The sequence below is a fragment of the Triturus cristatus genome, chromosome 5_1, assembly GCF_964204655.1.
Source record: "Triturus cristatus chromosome 5_1, aTriCri1.1, whole genome shotgun sequence".
NCBI classification, from domain to species: domain Eukaryota; kingdom Metazoa; phylum Chordata; class Amphibia; order Caudata; family Salamandridae; genus Triturus; species Triturus cristatus.
This window is the reverse complement of record NC_140587.1, coordinates 709,929,014-709,947,084: the sequence shown is the minus strand read 5'-3', so window position 1 is coordinate 709,947,084 and position 18,071 is coordinate 709,929,014. Positions and strand designations below refer to the sequence as shown.

The 18,071-nt window shown below is 45.2% G+C and overlaps 1 protein-coding gene across 1 annotated transcript in view; it reads left to right on the top strand.

The window, feature by feature from the left end:
* Positions 1-18,071, top strand: part of MEP1B (meprin A subunit beta) — a 330,890-nt gene that overhangs the window by 279,792 nt on the left and 33,027 nt on the right. Inside the window, exon 13 of the mRNA XM_085605695.1 lies at positions 16,987-17,161. Within this exon, the coding sequence (XP_085461821.1) occupies positions 16,987-17,161 (175 nt within the window). The remainder of the gene's footprint in view (positions 1-16,986; positions 17,162-18,071) is intronic.

Here is an 18,071-nt window from a genome sequence, read left to right as displayed (position 1 = left end):
GGCCACTGTCTTCTGAGCCAAGGCTATTACCTCTCTCAGCCAAGGACATATATTCCAGCTCCGGAGGTATGATGAGTGGCAGAAGTGGTTTTAAACCAGTACTGTCTCAGGCAGCCTAAAGCACATTTCTGTAAAGCTACATTTCCACTCAATTTCTTAGAAAATCTGACTTGACCATCAAAGTAGATTTGTGAAATTAAGTGAGAAATAACCTTGAATAACCTTTGTAGCAGTTTCTTAGGTGGAGATGTATAATTCAAACTTTTAACCACACCTAGGCCTCTCGTTACAAGAACATGAAGGAACCAGCAGGGTGAAATAGCTTGTAGGCCTGGAGTCACTACGAGGGTACTAGAACTACTTTTTTATATATCTATATTAGCCACCCTGCCATGTGAGCTTGTAAAGTACACTTTAGATTTGTTTTGTTAATATATAAACATACGTTTTACTACATGGCAAATACACTTTTACTTGCCATGTGCTACTACATTGCCTTCAAACTGCAGCCCAGCCAGCGCACTGTGTTGCTGCGGGCAGCCATATACATTGGCCATATATAATATGGTATAGTATGGTATTGTAGCATTTGCATGGCACTTATGCCTGTGTGGGGCGCTGAAGCGCTTAACCATAGGAACAGCAAGATATGTGACATAGGGTTTATGTCAACCTGCACCCGGTAGAAATGGTGTCAAATGAATAAAAGGATCTCAAAAGAGCAACTTAAATTGATGACATGGTCAGTTGCCCCTCCACTTTTTTAAAGGTAATGAAACTGCCTACTGCTCAACAAATATACCCCATGAATGAGGAAGGAAGTGGAAGAGCCATCAAGGCTGGCAACCTAAGCAGAAACGACACAATCTTTAAATGCACAGATTTCTTCAACTCCTGCTAAGCCACAGGAAGCCAACATTTTGAGTATGCTCTCACACCCTAAGCCCCTTTCAAGTTCCTACAGGCAGACACGCACCAGTCCAGTAGGCCTATATCAGATCGTGTCCCAGAACCTAGCCAAACAAGTGTGAGACAAAGCACTTGATTAGTTGCTGCACAGGAGCAGAGTGGCCCATCTCATGTTGCCCTTCTGTTCTCAACCCTCCATAATAATTTTCTTTGATCGCAGAGACACTTGCTTTTTTAATTTACATAAGGAGGCATACTCCTAACCTTTTAGAATTTCCTCACAGACAATTTCCACATTCATTATTATTAATGATTTTTTCAACATCTTTATTGGAATATGATCATTAATAGTACAGTGAATCTATCGGACCAAGCAATCCTTTTGACAGCATCATTAGGGTCATTAAGTGAACAAGAGCCCCATATCCGGATACACATATTGGTAGTAATCAGGAGGTACATGTTCGACAAAAGCAACAAACCTCAACTGTGAGCCAGTCCGATTGCAGACACTTAAAGAAGAAAAACATTCAATACGCAGTCGCGGTGCGTTGACCGCCTTTGGTATCCACCAAGATATGCTGGGTTCGGAGCTGGTCTTAAACTCATGGCATTACGTATGTTTATCACCGCTATGCTGCACCTATGTGGGGAATGGGGGAAGGGGGTTCGATACACTCGGACTGGCTCTAATAAGCTATTAAATCTCGCGTATAATCAGTCCAATGTGGTGGAACTGCCTTGTAGCCCGTGAAGGGCAATTAATAGAACTTCCCAGTCTGTTGCAATGGGCTGCCTCCACAGTCCACATGCTTTTTCTTGTCTTAGTACTGTGGTTTCGGCCTTTCCCCACTAGAGAGTAGCTGCTTGCCAGTGCTGCATCCTTCCAGTGCATAGCGATTACTCTACGTACCAATAGTAATGCCAGATCAATGAAGCGATTTGTGGCCCCCACGGCCCTTTGGCGCCTATAAAGGCCTTGCATACTGCTAGCCACAGTTATGGTCGGTACAGCCAGTTATTCTGGCAAGGATGTCTGCAACCCCCGTCCAAAGATTGGTGGCCTGCTCCAGAACATGTGCAGTAGGTGTAGGTTAGGGTGCGTATCCACTAGGCCTAACAATCTATCCAATTTGACTACCATCAGCCTGTAGGCCAAGAGGTGGCCTACCGAGATGCCTGCATTCCCCACCAGCAGATCAAATGGGATGAAGACTCCATCCTGGAACAGATCGCCCAGGGTACCCACACCCGTGGCCTCTCAGAGCGCTATTCCCTCCCAAACTATCTGCACTCTGGAGACCCGTATGAGGCATGTCCAGCATGAGGCGGAGAGCCCTCCGCAGCGGGGCATTAGCAAGTGGGGATAATGCCCCCCCGGGGAGAAGTAATTTTCGCACCATCTGCTGCACCCTATGCCCAGGAGCCAATTCCAACACCTCTATGTGCGTCCCTGCCAGTCAGTGGGTGGGCAACTCTAGTTGTGCCACCAGGTAGCAGTATTCAAAGTTCGGGACATCAAGCCCACCTCTCTCCACGGGGAGTTGTATTTTGGCCAGGGCTACCCTACCTTCCCTTGTTTGAAAGAAAACCACCAAGCATAGCATGAAATGTACAGAAGGAGCTGTGGGGGATGTTCATCAGTAAGCTATGAAAATAGTACAAGAGGCGCAGGAGTATCACCATCTTTGGGAGGCGCACTCTGCCCTGCACCAAAAGTGGAAGAGAGCAAGGAGAGCAGCGACCGACTATATGAGGTTTCCAGCTATAAGATCTTGAGTCATGTGGTAAACATTAATGCAGAGGTAGCGGATAGTGTGGGGCTTCCAGCGAAGGGAATGTAAACCCACCACGACTCACTGCAGAGACAATCCGGATGAATTGGGACCAAACAAGCCTTCGAACAATGAATCCCGAAGCAGATAAGACTGCAGCTAGGATAACTGCTATATCAGCGATTGCGTATAATTAGACTACATGCGTTGTTTTACCCATCGGTATGCCCCAGGCTTGACCTGCTTGCCTGAGTATCCGTACTAATGGCTCCATCACCAGAGCAAACAGCAGGAGAGATGGGGCATCCCAGTTGCATGCAACTGATACCAGAAAGGGGGTCAAGGTATGCTGCCCTGTTTTCACCCTTGCTGTGGGCTCTGTGTATAGGAGTCTTATGAAATGCTATAACCGACCTCTAATACCCATCATGTCTAGCATTGCAAACATGTACCACCAATCTACAGTGTCAAATGCTTTTTCTAGGTCTAATACCATGCATACCACAAAAGGTCAATGACTTGGAGCATTCCCGAGTAGCCTATGAAGTCTGAGGATGTTAAGCGTTGTAGACTTATTTGGTATAAACCCATTTTGATCTGAATGCACTAGATTTGGGAGATGCTCAAGGACTCACACAGCTATAGTCTTACTCAATATTTTGTAATCACTGCCCAACATTGACAGTAGCCTGTACGAGGATATCTCTAGGGGATCACACCCAGGCTTTGGGATTGAGACCAGCAGCGCCTCACAAAGGGTTGAGGGCAACCGCCCTGCAGTGAGGGTGATGGTGAATAGCTCCAAAAGTTTTGGGGTCAGTTGCGTTTCATATGCTTTGTGAAACTCAATAGGTAGCACATCTAATCCTGGTGTTTTTCACTTGGGGTAGTCTGAGAGTTCCTGTTCCATTAAGGGGGCATTAAGATCTTCCTGTCCTGCTAGATTGGCAGCAGGCAGCGCAACTGATAGTAGAAATTCTTGGATCAGGACCTGACGGTCCTCGGGGGGATTGTAGAGTGGGTAATAAAGGGTGGCAAACTCTGTATGCATGTCGACCTAGCTAGTGACAAGCAGTTTCGGGGACGTACAGACTGCAGTCACTGGGGCGGTGGTCGTCACACTCCTCAGCAGCCACACCAGCAATCAGCCCAGCTTGCCACCCTCATCATGTAGCCTAGCTTGATGCACCCTATAGTCGAGACAGCGCAGCAACTCTAAGTTGAGCATGCCGCTCTCTGTGTGAAGACAAAATGTCCCCCACAGAGAGGTCATCCATGCAATATTCTCAAGCATGCCCAATGTTGTCTCCACTTGTGTCAAGTTGCGATGGAGGGCAGCTCTCACACCTGCAACAGTGTATGCAGTGTCCCTGTATAACCGTCTTTAATGCATTTCATTCCACCAACCTACTAGTGGAGGTACACCAGTTATCCGCCAAGTATTTGACAGGGCAGTGCTAGTTGACTTGCGAAATCCTGGATCCTCCAATGTCGGAGGCTGTAAACGCCAAGGTACTGGAGGAAGTGGTGCTCCCCCATATTGAGGAGAGGAGTAATGAGTTATGGTACAATAGGGTTTTTCCCAAATATTCTGCCCCTGTAACATACATCTGTGTGGTGTGATGGCATAGAATTCAGTCTAGGCGTATGTGCAGCTCATGTGGCAACGAGTCATAGGAATATTCCCTAGTGTCTGAGTGTAACAACCGCCAGCTATCAACCAGTTGGTGAGCCATTGGGGCAGGTCAGACACTGCACCTATGACAGGGAAGGCTGATAGTGAGTGATGTGAGCGGTCTATCCGTGGGTCTAGAACACAATTAAAATCACCCCCCCCATGAGCCAGAGTAGATGGACCCATCTTGTCAATAGAGTGGAAAGGTGTGCCAGTTGCAGTTGCTCTATATTCAGAAAATAAATACTCCACAGCAAGGCAGATCTGCCATCCAGTTGCACCTCTACAATAACATAACATCGCTCAGGGTCTATTTCAACCACCGTGCTCTTAAAGGGCACGGAGGGTCTAGTCCATATAAGTGTCCCTCTGGCAAAGCCTGAGTATGTTGTACTGTAACACTGGCCTCTCCGTCGCTTTTTGTAGACACAGATCCTCGCCGTTGGCAATGTGTGTCTCCTGGAGGAGTACTATCTGGGCTTCTCTACTCCTGACATATGTACTGCATATCTCTTATGCGCTGTCCCCATCCCTCGAACATTCCATGACAAGCACCGTAACCCTGAAATATTTCATACCCAGTCCAGGAGGGGGGCAAACAGTGGGGGGCAGGGGACGTGGTTGCAAGGTGCATGGGCGTGGGGGCGGTCCGTGTGTATGGTAGCCTCTAAGCATGCAGCATGGCTCAGTATGAACGAAGAACAGAACTCCCAACTCCCAGTCCCAGGGCACCAGAGTAACATCTATCTGACCAAACAGGTAATTTACATTCCCACCCACAGGGACCTCCAGTCCTCTCACTAGAAATACACAGCATCTCCTGGAGTGTAAGGGGGGGGGGCGGCCAACCAGTAAAGACTGGTACTCATGCAGACAGTATGTGTTAGGGTGAAAGGGGAATTAAAACCCTTTTTGAATTCTGCTAAATCTGCTTGTGGCAAGTCACCTGGGCTACCCTCTGCGAGCCCTCCACCTATATAGACCCTTATTAATACAGTGAAGGTATAGCAGGGCATTCAGGGGCTAGGTCAAGTGTCTTCAAGCATTGTCTGCCACCATGTACGGCATCCATTCAGTGGTCCCCCTCCCGCATTTGGAGGCACCACACTCACACTCCAATTTAGACATCATCATCTACTGTTTGCAGCATAACGATGGGGAGCTCAGCCGAGGCAGCACTCCGATATTGAAGCACTCAACCTTGTCTACATTGGGGCTCCACCTGAATCATCCAGGAGATGGGAGAGTCTCCCCCACATGCTGGTGGCCACCGAAGTGCCTGTGCCTGCTCCTTTTGGGGCTGGGCAGTGGTGGGTGTGTCGGTCTTCACTGTTCCACCATTCTTCCCTGGTGTGGGGCCACTAGCCACCTGTGGGGCTCTGGTGTACTCAGCCCTGAGGTCTCTTACTGGCGCTGCTCTACCCAGTCCCAAGCATCCATATCGTCTGTGGAAAAGTAGCTGGCATGATTAGCTGTAACTTTCAGTTTGACCAGAAACAGCTGATAATACTTGAGACCAGCAGAGCATAATTTCTTCTTCACCCCTAGGAATGAACCCTGTGGCGCTGGACTACCAACGTATAATCCAGGAACAGGAATGTGCGGACATTGTCGTAAGTGAATGGTCTTGTATTGCGAGTGGCTTGAAGAATAATTTCTTTGTCTATGAAGTTCATTAATCTTGCCACCACAGGCCATGTTGGCACACCCAGTGGAGGCCGCCTGGCCTGCACCTGGTGGTCCAGCTCCACCAAGTAGAAAGACAAACCAGTAATGGACAGCCAGATCTCAAAGAAAGCAACCCAGGAATGGCGCGACCTTCCCTCCGAATTTTCAGCTTTATTTTCCAACTCACAGACTCTGCCCATGATGGTCCCTGACCTTTCTTCTAGATCTGCTGTGGCCAGGTGGTAGGCTCAGCTCGACCACCAGTGCGTCCATTTTGTCAAGCTTGGCGTCTTCAGGGTCCATCACAGCACGGCCTGCAACAGGTCAGCTTGCTCCTGGCCAGTTCCCCCAGTGTCTAGATGCCCCGAGAGGCCGGTGGAGTAGACCCATGCAGCACCTACAAACCTTCTGCCACCTCTAGAATCTGGCACCAGCCACATGGGTATGAGTGGTCAAAGAAGGTCCTCTCCCACCTGCTGGTACTCAATTTGTCCACTAACCCGCATGGACCTGCTGTACTCCAAGGTGTCTGGTATGCTGGTTAGTCTGGGGAGGCACATACAGTCCCAGATGTGTGGAATCTCAGCTCGTGGGGGCTTCCATGCTTCTGGTCAAAATTCAGTGCTACATTTCCCTCGACACCGCCTCACCCCCCCAAGCCAATATACACAAGTCCCCCTATACCTGGAGGTCATGGGAAGTCCCACTGAGCAAGGAATGATCATGGGCACTGGAGGGGATGGTCTTTACTGACAAAAGTAGCTCCTGCTACAGCCCAGCGCCTCACATCCCTCTGCACTGTGGTCACCTCCAATGCAGCGCACAGAGGAGCACACTACGATCCCACACTGCCTCCAGCACTATCACACCATTACTTCAGTCATGGGCAGGGGGATTAGTGGAACAAAATAGGGGGAGAAAAGGCCACAAGCTCCAGCTGGTGCCCACAGCTGGATTAGACTGCACAGGCAAAAGTCAGGCCCGGAGACAAGCATGTCCAACCCGCCTTTCGACAGGCCTCCGTACTCAGCATGGCTGCTGCACAGAGTGGTTTCTCACCCGCCCTGTCCTCTACAATTCTGGGCTAAGTCTGGGCATATTGCACCACTCCCTTCACCTACCAGCAGTCTGTAGGTGCAGGCTCTGCAGCTCCCAGGCTGTTAGGGGCCGCAGCACTGCCTCTGAGACAGCCACATAGGAAGTGGGCCTCACACCGAGGCATCAGTACCAGCAAGCCCCGCAAGTCTACTGGGCCCCCACAGCTCGTGTCCAGCAGCACCCCCCTCTAATCTGCTTTGCATGGTAGGGGGGGCACACTGCCATACGTCCGGATGGGAAATGGTCATGGGTCTTCTGGCGGAGCGATGTTAAAGCAAGTCTGCCACCTGAATACTCCAGCTCAAGTTTGCCCTAAGAGACCCTTTGCTTGCCTTATTCATCCAAGAACTCTTGCCTTGGGATCTGTAGGCACAATTTAGGGGAAAAAGAAAACTACACCTTTCAACTTTAAGGCTGGGCACAATATCTTAGCCTCAATGATTCCTAAGCACCTGTCCCAATCCTACTGAATCTTCTCATTGAGAAGACATGATCTGGAATTAGGGGTGGGAGGAACTTACAGAGTTTTACTCCATGGAATCCTGCGGAGTTACATAAAAACTTAGCGAGATTCTGCGGCATTCCGCCCCCCTCTACCCATGAGTTAAGTCAACAGGCGATCGCACACATCTGCAGCAGAAATGTGTGCGTGGGCAGGTTACAAGTTCATGTCACAACCAGCAGGTAAATGCACGTGCCTGCGGTGTGCATCGGTGTGCAGTAGTAAGTTCAGAAGCGCAAGTTACGGTGAAGTCTTTAACTTTTATACCGTGTGTTGTGGCAAAGAAACGATAGATGCCAGTATATTTGGTAAACTTTATTCGCATTCGTGATATAGAGGCCCACGAGCGTACATCAGCAGACTTCAACGATTCCTCCACACTCCGATCTCCTACTCCGCCCCCCTTACATCACACAAGCCCTATCCCCTGATTGGAACATGGAATCATGTGACGGTGGGAGAAATAGACAATAGACTATGTCAGGTTACTCTATGGTTAACCTCATACAAACTGTACATGTACAACACCGTGGATAAAAATGAGTATTATTGAGTGGGTAACCAAAAACCTGTTTTCAGAATTATGACATCAAAAGAATGTTCTGGATTAAGTACATTTTCAATAGTTCTCATTAGGTTGTGTATACTGAGCTGCTACAGAGTACTTTGCTTCAACGTAATCATGGAGCACAAGGGGAGTGGGGACTCAGTGTTGCTAATCTTGAATCAGAGGTTAAAGCGCAAATCAAAATGTAAATTCTGATGGGATTTACCTAAAATGCCGGATGGGATATTAAAAAGAAAATAACGGTGCAGCAAATATGTATTTCTCTGTTCAATTACAGATGTTCCACAGCAGATAAACACGCTTTATAAAAAAAATACAAACTATCGTACACCTGTATTTTCTAAATAGGCAAAGCATGTAGTATTGAACAATTAGAGCTTGAAAAAACAAATTAAAGCCAAGCAACAGCTTGAATTCAGTTTTTAAAAAAATGCATTTAAAAATGCAAACTTATGAACATTAGTTTTATTTTAAAAATATAAGCTTTAAAATATTTGGAATGGAATATACAAATTACAAGAGTAACGCAGAATTACTAAAATCCTCCAATTCGGCTGGTGGAATTAATAATACTTCCCACCCCTGTCTGCAATATGCTTTTATCAGCAGTAGAAGCTGAAAGTAAGCTGAACCCCACCAGTCAGGAAAAATCTAACTAGCCCCTATCACTTTAAGTTTGGCTGCAATGTTTTGGGCTAACCATGTGGATTCCTGGTCCCATTACATTGGTCCTTCCCTTTGCAAATATATGAACCCCAGTATGCTTTAATTGACATTAGAAAATAAAAGTATACTTAACCCTGCCAGCCTGGAAAAAACAAACTACAGCAACTACTATAAAAGCTTGTTGCAATGTTCCAAGGTTGTACAACAAAACCTAATTACAAACACATCGTTGGACATAAATATTGTATTAACAATATTGTGATGGCAAGATTATCATGGGACAGAATATCAAAAGTAAGTTTATAGTTTTTTTTTAAGTGTTTAATGTAATATTTTTATATATAGTAATGATTTGTAATTATTTAGTAATATTTTATTAGTTTATATGTTATAAGTTATTAAAATGTTATGATTAGTATTTGTAATTAATTTTAGTTCAGGTACTGTTTTTTTCTTTGGGAATACATTTAGCGAGTGTGTTTGATTTTTTTTAAATTAATTGATAGATTGTTGGATTTGTAGTGGAATAGGTTGGAGGGAGGTGTGTTTGAAAAAAAATGTTTATTTAATATTTAAACTTTAATTTGTTTAATTATGTAAATTATTTAATTGTCTGACTTGATAGATTTAATTTATTTCAATGTTTTACATTTTAGATTTCTCACACATTTGGTATTTTTTAGCATATTTTTTGTTGTGATTTAATTCATGTTCTAGTATTATTTTTGTGTTTTGTGGGTTCTGGAGTTTATATGCAAGTAAAGTGGAGGGCATTCTAAATATATATAGTTATTGGTTTTAGTTGGGGAATAATTATATATGTTTTGTTTTTTAAGTTAGTACACTTTTTACATGAATTGTTTAACCTCTTGCATGCCCCGCCCTTTCCCCGCCCTGTGCCGGGCTTTCTATTAGCGGGCGGAGTTCATGACGAGATAGTCTCGTCATGGGCACAGCGCAACCGCGGCCCATGACGAGACCATCTCGTCATGGGCACTGAAGGGGTTAAGTAAATATTTTCAATACTTAGCGGCTCATTCCGATGTCAGTGGGACTGCCAACGACAAGCCATCGGTGGTGGTCCCACCATCCTCTTTGCCATCAGTCCAACCCCCAGATTACGATTCCGGCAGCCGGAACGAGTTAGGTGAGGAGAAGACCGCCACCTCCAACTGGCTCAAATAACCTATCGGGACGGGTGTCGGATTCCTAATCCCTACAATGAGGCGGTGTCTGTGTAGGCAGAGCGGTAGGCAGCTGGAGAGGGACTTTGGAAGCCTCTAGCAGGTCCCCTGCCCCCCATGGCCTCCGCTATGGGGCCGGAGGGCCACATGTTGTGCCCTTCCAAACATCCATTCACCATGTGCCAGGCACCACACGGTGCAAACAAGCCTTTTGTCTCTTGCGGCTTGTGCTGCGGCCCTTCTACTGGCCGCAGCACAAGCCACAATAGAAAAGGGCATGTTTCTGACCACCTACAAGGCGGTCGAATCGGAATATGTCAGGTGGAACCGCCGACTACTAGTCGGGTGGTTATCAACCCGCAACAGAGCGCCATCATATTAAGGCCCTTAATTTACAAAAATTATAAATATTTGTTACGTTGTCAGATTTATAGGAATGTATGGAGATATTTTTTCTAAATATTTTTTTTGTTTTGAATCTATTATTTGGCATTTGGCTAAATATTTTATTAATTTAATATGTTACGTGCTTCGCTATTTTATATATTTTCGTTCACTTGATTATCATTTGTAAAATAAAATATATATATATATATATATATATATATATATATATACACACACCACACACACACACACACATATATATATACACACATATATATATATATCAAATATATAATAAATGTATTATTACAATTCATGTCTGTTTTTTTATGTTATGTGAATTTGTAGAGCGTGGCTAATCACCCGTGAGGGTATCCAGGTGCTTAGTAGGGCAGTCCTAAAGTGGGGGGAGGAAATCATGCCTGTTTCATCTGGAACATCCATGTCTTGAGGTTCATTTGGATGTTCATGAAGGATGGGGAGGTTCTGAGGTGTTTCAAGAGGTCATTCCAGGTCTTGGCTGCGAGGTATGAGAAGGAGCATCCTACGCTTCTGATAATCTTGATGCGAGAGAGGTGTGCTCGTCTCGGATGTAGATCGAATGTCTCTGGTGGGTTGGTAGAAGTTGAGGTGGTGATTGAGGTAAGCTGGACTGGTGTTGTGGAGAGCTTTGTAGGCAAGGGTGGCTAGCTTGAACTTACATCTTCCCTGGATTGGGAGCCAGTGGAGATTGTTGAGGTGAGGAAATATGTGGTTATTTTCGCGAATTGTTCAGGATGAGTCTGGCGGCTGCGTTATGGGTGGCTTGGAGTTGGCATAGGACTTGAGCCGGGATTCCATTGTTGAGGGTGTTTCTATAATCAAGGCTACTTGTGATAAGATCCTGGGTGACCATTCGTCTGGTGTTCAGTGGGTTCCGCTTGAAAATCTTGAGTAACATTCACATGATTTGGAAGCATGATGAGGCAACGGCATTGATTTTTCCGCTCATGGAGAGGTTGGTGTCCAAGATGATCCGGAGGTTCTTGGCATGGTCGTCAGGAGTGGGTGGGGGGCCCGGTTTGGAGGGTCACAAAAAGGCGTCCCAGGGGGGAATGGTTGTTGCCAAAGATACAGACTTCGGTTCTGTCTGTTGAGCTAGAGGTAGTTTTTCATCCAAGCAGCGACGTTGCTCATTAATTTTTTTTTTATTTCTTAAAGTACTTTCAAGTTATATTTCTTATAGTTTGTTATAGTATTGTTTTAATGCTGTGGTTTGAAGTTATATGTTTTACTAAAATTGTATACTTTCTTTCAATATCTATTTAGTGTGATTGTTTACATTTTTTTTTATTAGAATTGGGAATAGTGAGTCTGAACCCTAAAAAGCTTTATACTTTTCCGACTGTTGCTTAGGTTTGAGTGTAACTACTAAATTTGACCCCCCCCAAAGTTCAACACTTTCCCTTCTGTTGCTTAGTTTCGAATGGGAATAGCAAATGTGACCCCTCCAAAATAACAAGGGCCTCATTTATTTGGTTTTGACGTAGGGCAGTGCTGCAAGGAATCTTGCTGCGCTGCCCTACGTCAAAACAAAAGGGCAAGAATGCACTATATCTATGAGAAATGCTGCATTCCTGTCCTTTTCCCCAGTGCTGGCGCACAATGGGCTGCCATGCGCCAATGCAGGCTAACTTGCACAATGGTGCAAGGGTGCTTGTGTTGCGGGGCTAATTGATTTTGTGCAGGAAGACACCTTCCTGCACAAAATTAATCAATTCGGGCAATTTCCTCTTTCTGTCTTCTGCAGAATGCAGCACAAATAGAAAAAGGAAAAAGTGAGGAGAAATGAATACATTTATCCTCGTTGTGCCTCCCTAACGCCACCTGTGGGGTGTCGTTACATTCAGAGGCATTTCCTGGTTTACGATTTCTTGTAAATCTGGGAATGCATCAGATTTCATGGGGGGTTCCATGGGAACACCCACAGCAACACCGATTGAACACCCTTTCACTTAGTGTTCTGTGTGAAAGGGGCATATATTTACAAGGCCATGAAGAGCCAAGTAAAGTAGCTTTACGTGGCTTAGTAAATATGCCGGGGCACGGATATTCGATCCTTCAGTTAGCAAGCAACAGGGTGGCCCGGCCTTACCTGGCTTCTTCTCTTATTATCAGTCCACATGGATGGATACTACAGTGCGTAGGGGTAAGGCTTGGGTGGGCTAGATAACTTCTTGTTAATAGAAATGGTGCAAGAAGCATAAGGTAACCTTTCTGTAGTTTTAAATATGGCTAGACTGCAGAAAAGGACGTGGTATAAGGCAGAGGCGCAACTAGAGCCAAATTTCGGGGGGGGGGCTAAGAAAAAATTTCGGGGGGGGGGGCTGAATCTTTAAGCAATAGGCAGAGTGGAGCTGCAGGGGCTCTTAGAAGGGGTGAAACAACAGCAAGGCCTCATTAACATGCAAATGGTCTTTTAAAGACCTGTGAAGTGCTCGGGTGCGGCTATGTGTGTGCCGGGAAGCTGTCTCTGCCGGGCTGCCACACACGACGGGGGGGGGGGGCTGAAGCCCTTTGAGTCCAATGGGTGTTGCGCGCCTGGTATAAGGTGCTAGCAGAAATAGGGCAAAACCAAAGGGGATGATGGACGGAGTGTTGAACATTGCAAGCTAGCAGAAATAGAACAGGGTATAAAGTGCGTTTTTTAAAGCGAGGCAGGTTCCAGCTTGCCATTGACTGGTACAGTTAGAGGATTGTCAAGCCCTAGGTCTACCTGTTCTGAAAGCAGCATGTAATTTCTGGCACTCCCAAGGGTATCAAGTGTTGGGTGACTTTTATATTGGCAATAGGCTGTTTACTTGGGGGGTAATGCAACTAACTGCGCCTTGGGATAGAGGGTCAAAGCTACTGGCACAGTTTGTTGCATATTGTGGGATTTTTGTCAAGCAACCTTCAAGAAATGAGTGAATCGACCCACGTACGGAGGAACATATTCACTAAAACTGAGATGCCTGGTACAGGTAATTGGTATAGGGCTCTTAGGAAATATTCAGACTCATCCATGGTTGGTGATTACTTACATACATTTGAGGGGGATACTGGATGCCGCGTGACTAGGGAAGAACGGGTCCATATCTTCATGTTAGGGTACAAATCCCTTAGAGTGGCTAATTTTAAAAGAATGGGATTCCTCGCAAGGTGGACGGCATATTACACCCCGTTGGTAATACATTACATTTCCCGACTGTAGGGCATCAGTGTTTCAGATGTGCTCAAACATAAGGGGCATTGACTGCACATTTTTCTTCTATGCCCCAAATTGATTCAATTCTGGAAGGATATTTTTTTACAAATGCTCCAACGTGAAAATCTGGCTAGATAAATTGAAACGGACCAGCACCTTTGAGGAAGCTTATGTCCGACGGGTTGGTAATATTAAACGGTATGCAGGTGTCTGGGCACCGCTAGCTGCTCTAGGACATGGTATGATGTGCATGTCTTTTGTTGAGGCTAATTGCCAAGAAGATTGGTAGGTTTAACGTTTTCGATTATTGAGGGCGTATGCTAAACGCCTGAATCTAAAACACATGCTAGCACTTTCATTGTATATCTTGCGGAATCTTTTCAATGTACACGTACATACAGGATTTATCTCTATAGCAATGTAAAACTAACCTAGACTAGTGGGACTAATATGTGGACTTTATAAAGACAGTCTAGCACATCTGCACTTTAGTTGTATAAATGCACTTTTTTTTACGATAGGCACTTTCTCACCTCTACACTATAATTGATTATTTGGTGCTATATCCTTCTTATGAATACTATGGGAGAGACAGATTCTCCATTGAGAGGTCGCTATAGCAATTTTCAGTATGAAAGAATTTAGAATGTTGTGACAAGACTAATAGTACTGTATGTTCGAGCAAGGGGAGGTTATGCACTTTACTCATTCTGAATGCTCGAAAGGATTTTTCTTTAGGATGTATAATGGAATGTGATTTTTCCCTGATATTTCCCTGATTGTCATATGGGTTTTAATACTGTATATGGAGCTGTGTGGCACAGCTGGACTTATTTATTTTGGTCAGTCGCAAATGGATTGAACCCTTTAGTATATGCTCCGAAATAATGCTTTACATTATGCCTTGTTTGTCAGATTATGTTGCTATCTGCTCAATCAAAAATGTTTTTTTTTTTTTTTTAAATTAAGATATTTATAATTGCAATTTCAATGTCAATGAGTTGAGATCATTCTAAAGTGATATGGAGCAGCAGGTCTGTTTTGCCACCAATGTTCGTCTGTGCGTGCTTATCTTCTGTTGGATTAGGGAAGCAGATGTCTGATCCTGCTAACTACTGATGCAAAAGAACCACTTGGCTCTAGTGTCCACCATGGTTGTTCTCAGATGAGAGGGGGTCTCAAGGAGGGAAAATGTTACAAGCGAAAATAGCAATTCATTCAGAACTGCAAAACAGGAGGACAATTTAAATAAAGCTGTAAGAGAGCATTTGGACTGTCTTTTAAGAGAAAACTCTAGGGGCATATATATACCCAAGGGCAGAGCGCCACAGGAGGGTCACTTTTAACGATGCTCTGGTGGCGCTATGCCATGCTCCATATTTACAAAGCAGCGCTAAGCCACTTTGAGTGGCTTAAATCAGCTTTGTAAATATGCCCCCTTTTCACACATCACTTTGCGTGAAAGCGGCGTGTAATGGGTGTTGTTGTGGGCGTTTCAAAACACCCATTGCATTTTGATGCTTTCCCAGATGTATAAGAATATGTATATCTGAGGCAACGCCAAAAACTCACGCTATATGAAAAGCAGGCGTTAGAGTGGCGCAACGAGGAGAAATACTTTTATTTCTCCTCATTGTTTGCTCTTTCTATGTGTCCTGCATTCTGCAGCACACACAGAAGGAGCAAAACCCATTAATGATTGTTTTTGTGCAGGAAGGTTTCCCTTCCTGCACAAAAAAACCCATTAATTAATGGAAATTTGCTACTTCTATGTGTTCTGCAGCATGCAGCACACATAGATGTAGCAAATTACCATTATTGATTGTTTATGTGCATGAAAGGACACCTTCCTGCAGAAAAACAATCATCCCTCCAATGCAGGCACCCTTGCAAAATGGCACAAGAGTGTCAGCGCTGGCGCTAGACAGCAATTTTCAGCACCGGTCAAGGGAAAACACAGCGGTGCGCCGTATTCTTGTGAATATAGCGCATCCCTGCATTTTTTTAAATGATGCTGTGCCATTTCCTAGTAAATATACCCCACAGTCTGGTGAGTGCTTTCAGGCCAGATTGCTGCTTCCCTGAGGAGCCGCACACCTTTCACTAGGACATTTGACACATTGACAGTGACGTGGGCAGGTTGTTGCACTTTAGTCTCAGGGCGTCCATTTCCTTCGCCACCCTATAGCGGCCACGTCAGGGGTCAGACTAGGCTGCTTCGGATTCCAGTAGGTCCGATTCGAATTGAGGAAAGGTGAACATCGGAAGAAGAAAATGCGCTTGAAAGAAATGTTTAAAAAAAATGTATATTGTACTTAATTAAATCATTGTGCACCTTGAATGCATTTCCAGTGGATCTTCGACAAATACACTTGTAAAAAGCTTAAACCCACTCACAAATATGGTGTGGTCTGAGATTCCAGAAAAGGAGAAATAGGCACTTTAGCTCACAGTACTCTGAGTAATGGGTCAAATCTGGGCAAGCAGCTAGAAATTCTGAACGATGTAGTCCAAACATTAAATAACTATGATAATTCTAGACATTAATGGACCTTCTGGGGCAGTGGTTCCCGCTAATTTGTAATGCTTGCAATTGCATAAGGCGGTAAATCTTGACATACAGGCAATTGTAGCATAGTAGTCAAAAATCTCACCCACCCAATGGTGCAATCAATGCTCGCACTGTCATTACTTATGACGGTAATTCTTTATGCCTTGTGGACATTCATGACACAATGGTGCCCAGCATTGGCTGTACAGCTTATACTGGGAAGTTTATTGTTCATTTTGGGCACTTTTGCTAAGACCTTAGCCTATACAATTGCTGTACACGTTTGCCTCCATCCGCCATTTATCGAGCCTTCCACCTGTGTACAGATTTATTCAAACGTTTATTCACGCATTCACCCATTTATCTATCCATGCACTGTCAGTCACTCATTCCTCCAGCTACTCATTCATCTAGCCGCTGACGCATCCGCACACTCACCCATCCACAAAACCACAAACTTGCCATTTCATGACAAAGCACCATCTCTTACGTAAAAGTAAATGCTTGGTTTTCTTGCAAACCAGTTTTGATGACAGAACTAGTCTGTATTATTAAAGCGGGTCACACGTGTTTCAGGATATTGGGCATCCCTACGTTATGTTACTATATTGAACCATTCCGCGGTGTTTGAAATACTGTTTGTAAATCTATGGCTGCATATGTCATAATTATTTCTGTTGCCACAGTGACATTAATAACTAGTTACGAGGGCGAGTGCCAATATTTCTTCTGTCTGCATGTCTTCAAACACTGACCCAATTTTTTTTTTTTCCGTAGATGTGTCACACCTAACAGTTACTCAGCCCATCCCTAGCACTACTACAACTGTTGGCCCTGGTGCAACTACAACCCCTCAAACCCCTACAACCCCTCCATCTGTGGCAACCTGTGAAGGTCACACGTGTGAAAATGACGGGGTTTGTATCCTTGAGAATCAGAAACCAGTTTGCAGGTAACGCAACAGTCCATCTTTTCCCATTCATGTTATTGATCGCTTGTGGTTCGTGTACCACTATGTTGTCCGTTACGATCAGAATTGTGATGCAAAATGGAGGTGCAAATTGCGCATTTGAAATTATTGTTAGCGCAGGGTGCAGTAATTAGCTTGGGCCATGTTATACAAAGTGCGCCAGTGCCCAACGGGAGTGTACGCCTGCTTTGTGTGCCCCCGGGTACTTTGGTATCATAGAAAGGGCCGCACATGCTTGTGCAGCCCTTTCTGTAATACAGATAGTGCTAGCTCACATATAGCGCCAGCGCTATCACCAGGGTTAATAGGGTCCTATAGACCCCACAGACAACCCCTTGCAACCAGGTGCAGTCACTCACTGCACCCACCTGCAAGGGAATCTCTAATCCCCCTTAAATGTGTAGGCAGGCTGCTGCTGGCACAGTGAAACATGGAGCGACTGCTTCCAAGCCGCTCCGTATTTCATGTGAATGCGCTGCACCCAGGGCAGCACGACTTTGCGGCTTCCCTGGAGGCAAGTGCATTCATTATAATACGGTGCACTCTCCTTGTTAGAGCCACGTGTACCTTTTGAAAGCTGTGCTCGGCGCTGACAAGGAGAGTTCGCCATATTCTATAGTACAGTCCGTTGTGTGCAATTTCCAACCAATTCTGACGGGCATATGTATAATATTTGGCGTAGAGCAGTGCTGGAAGCCTTCTAGCTGTGCTGCCCTACGTCGAAAGAATAGGGCAAGAATGTACCGTATCTGCAAGATACGGCACATTCCTGTCCTTTCTACCATCGCACAAACTCCAGCCGAGCACCAAAGCAGGCACCCTTGCACCATGGTGCAAGGGTGTCTGTGTTGTTGGCATGATTGGTTTTTGTGCAGGAGGGACACTGTCCTGC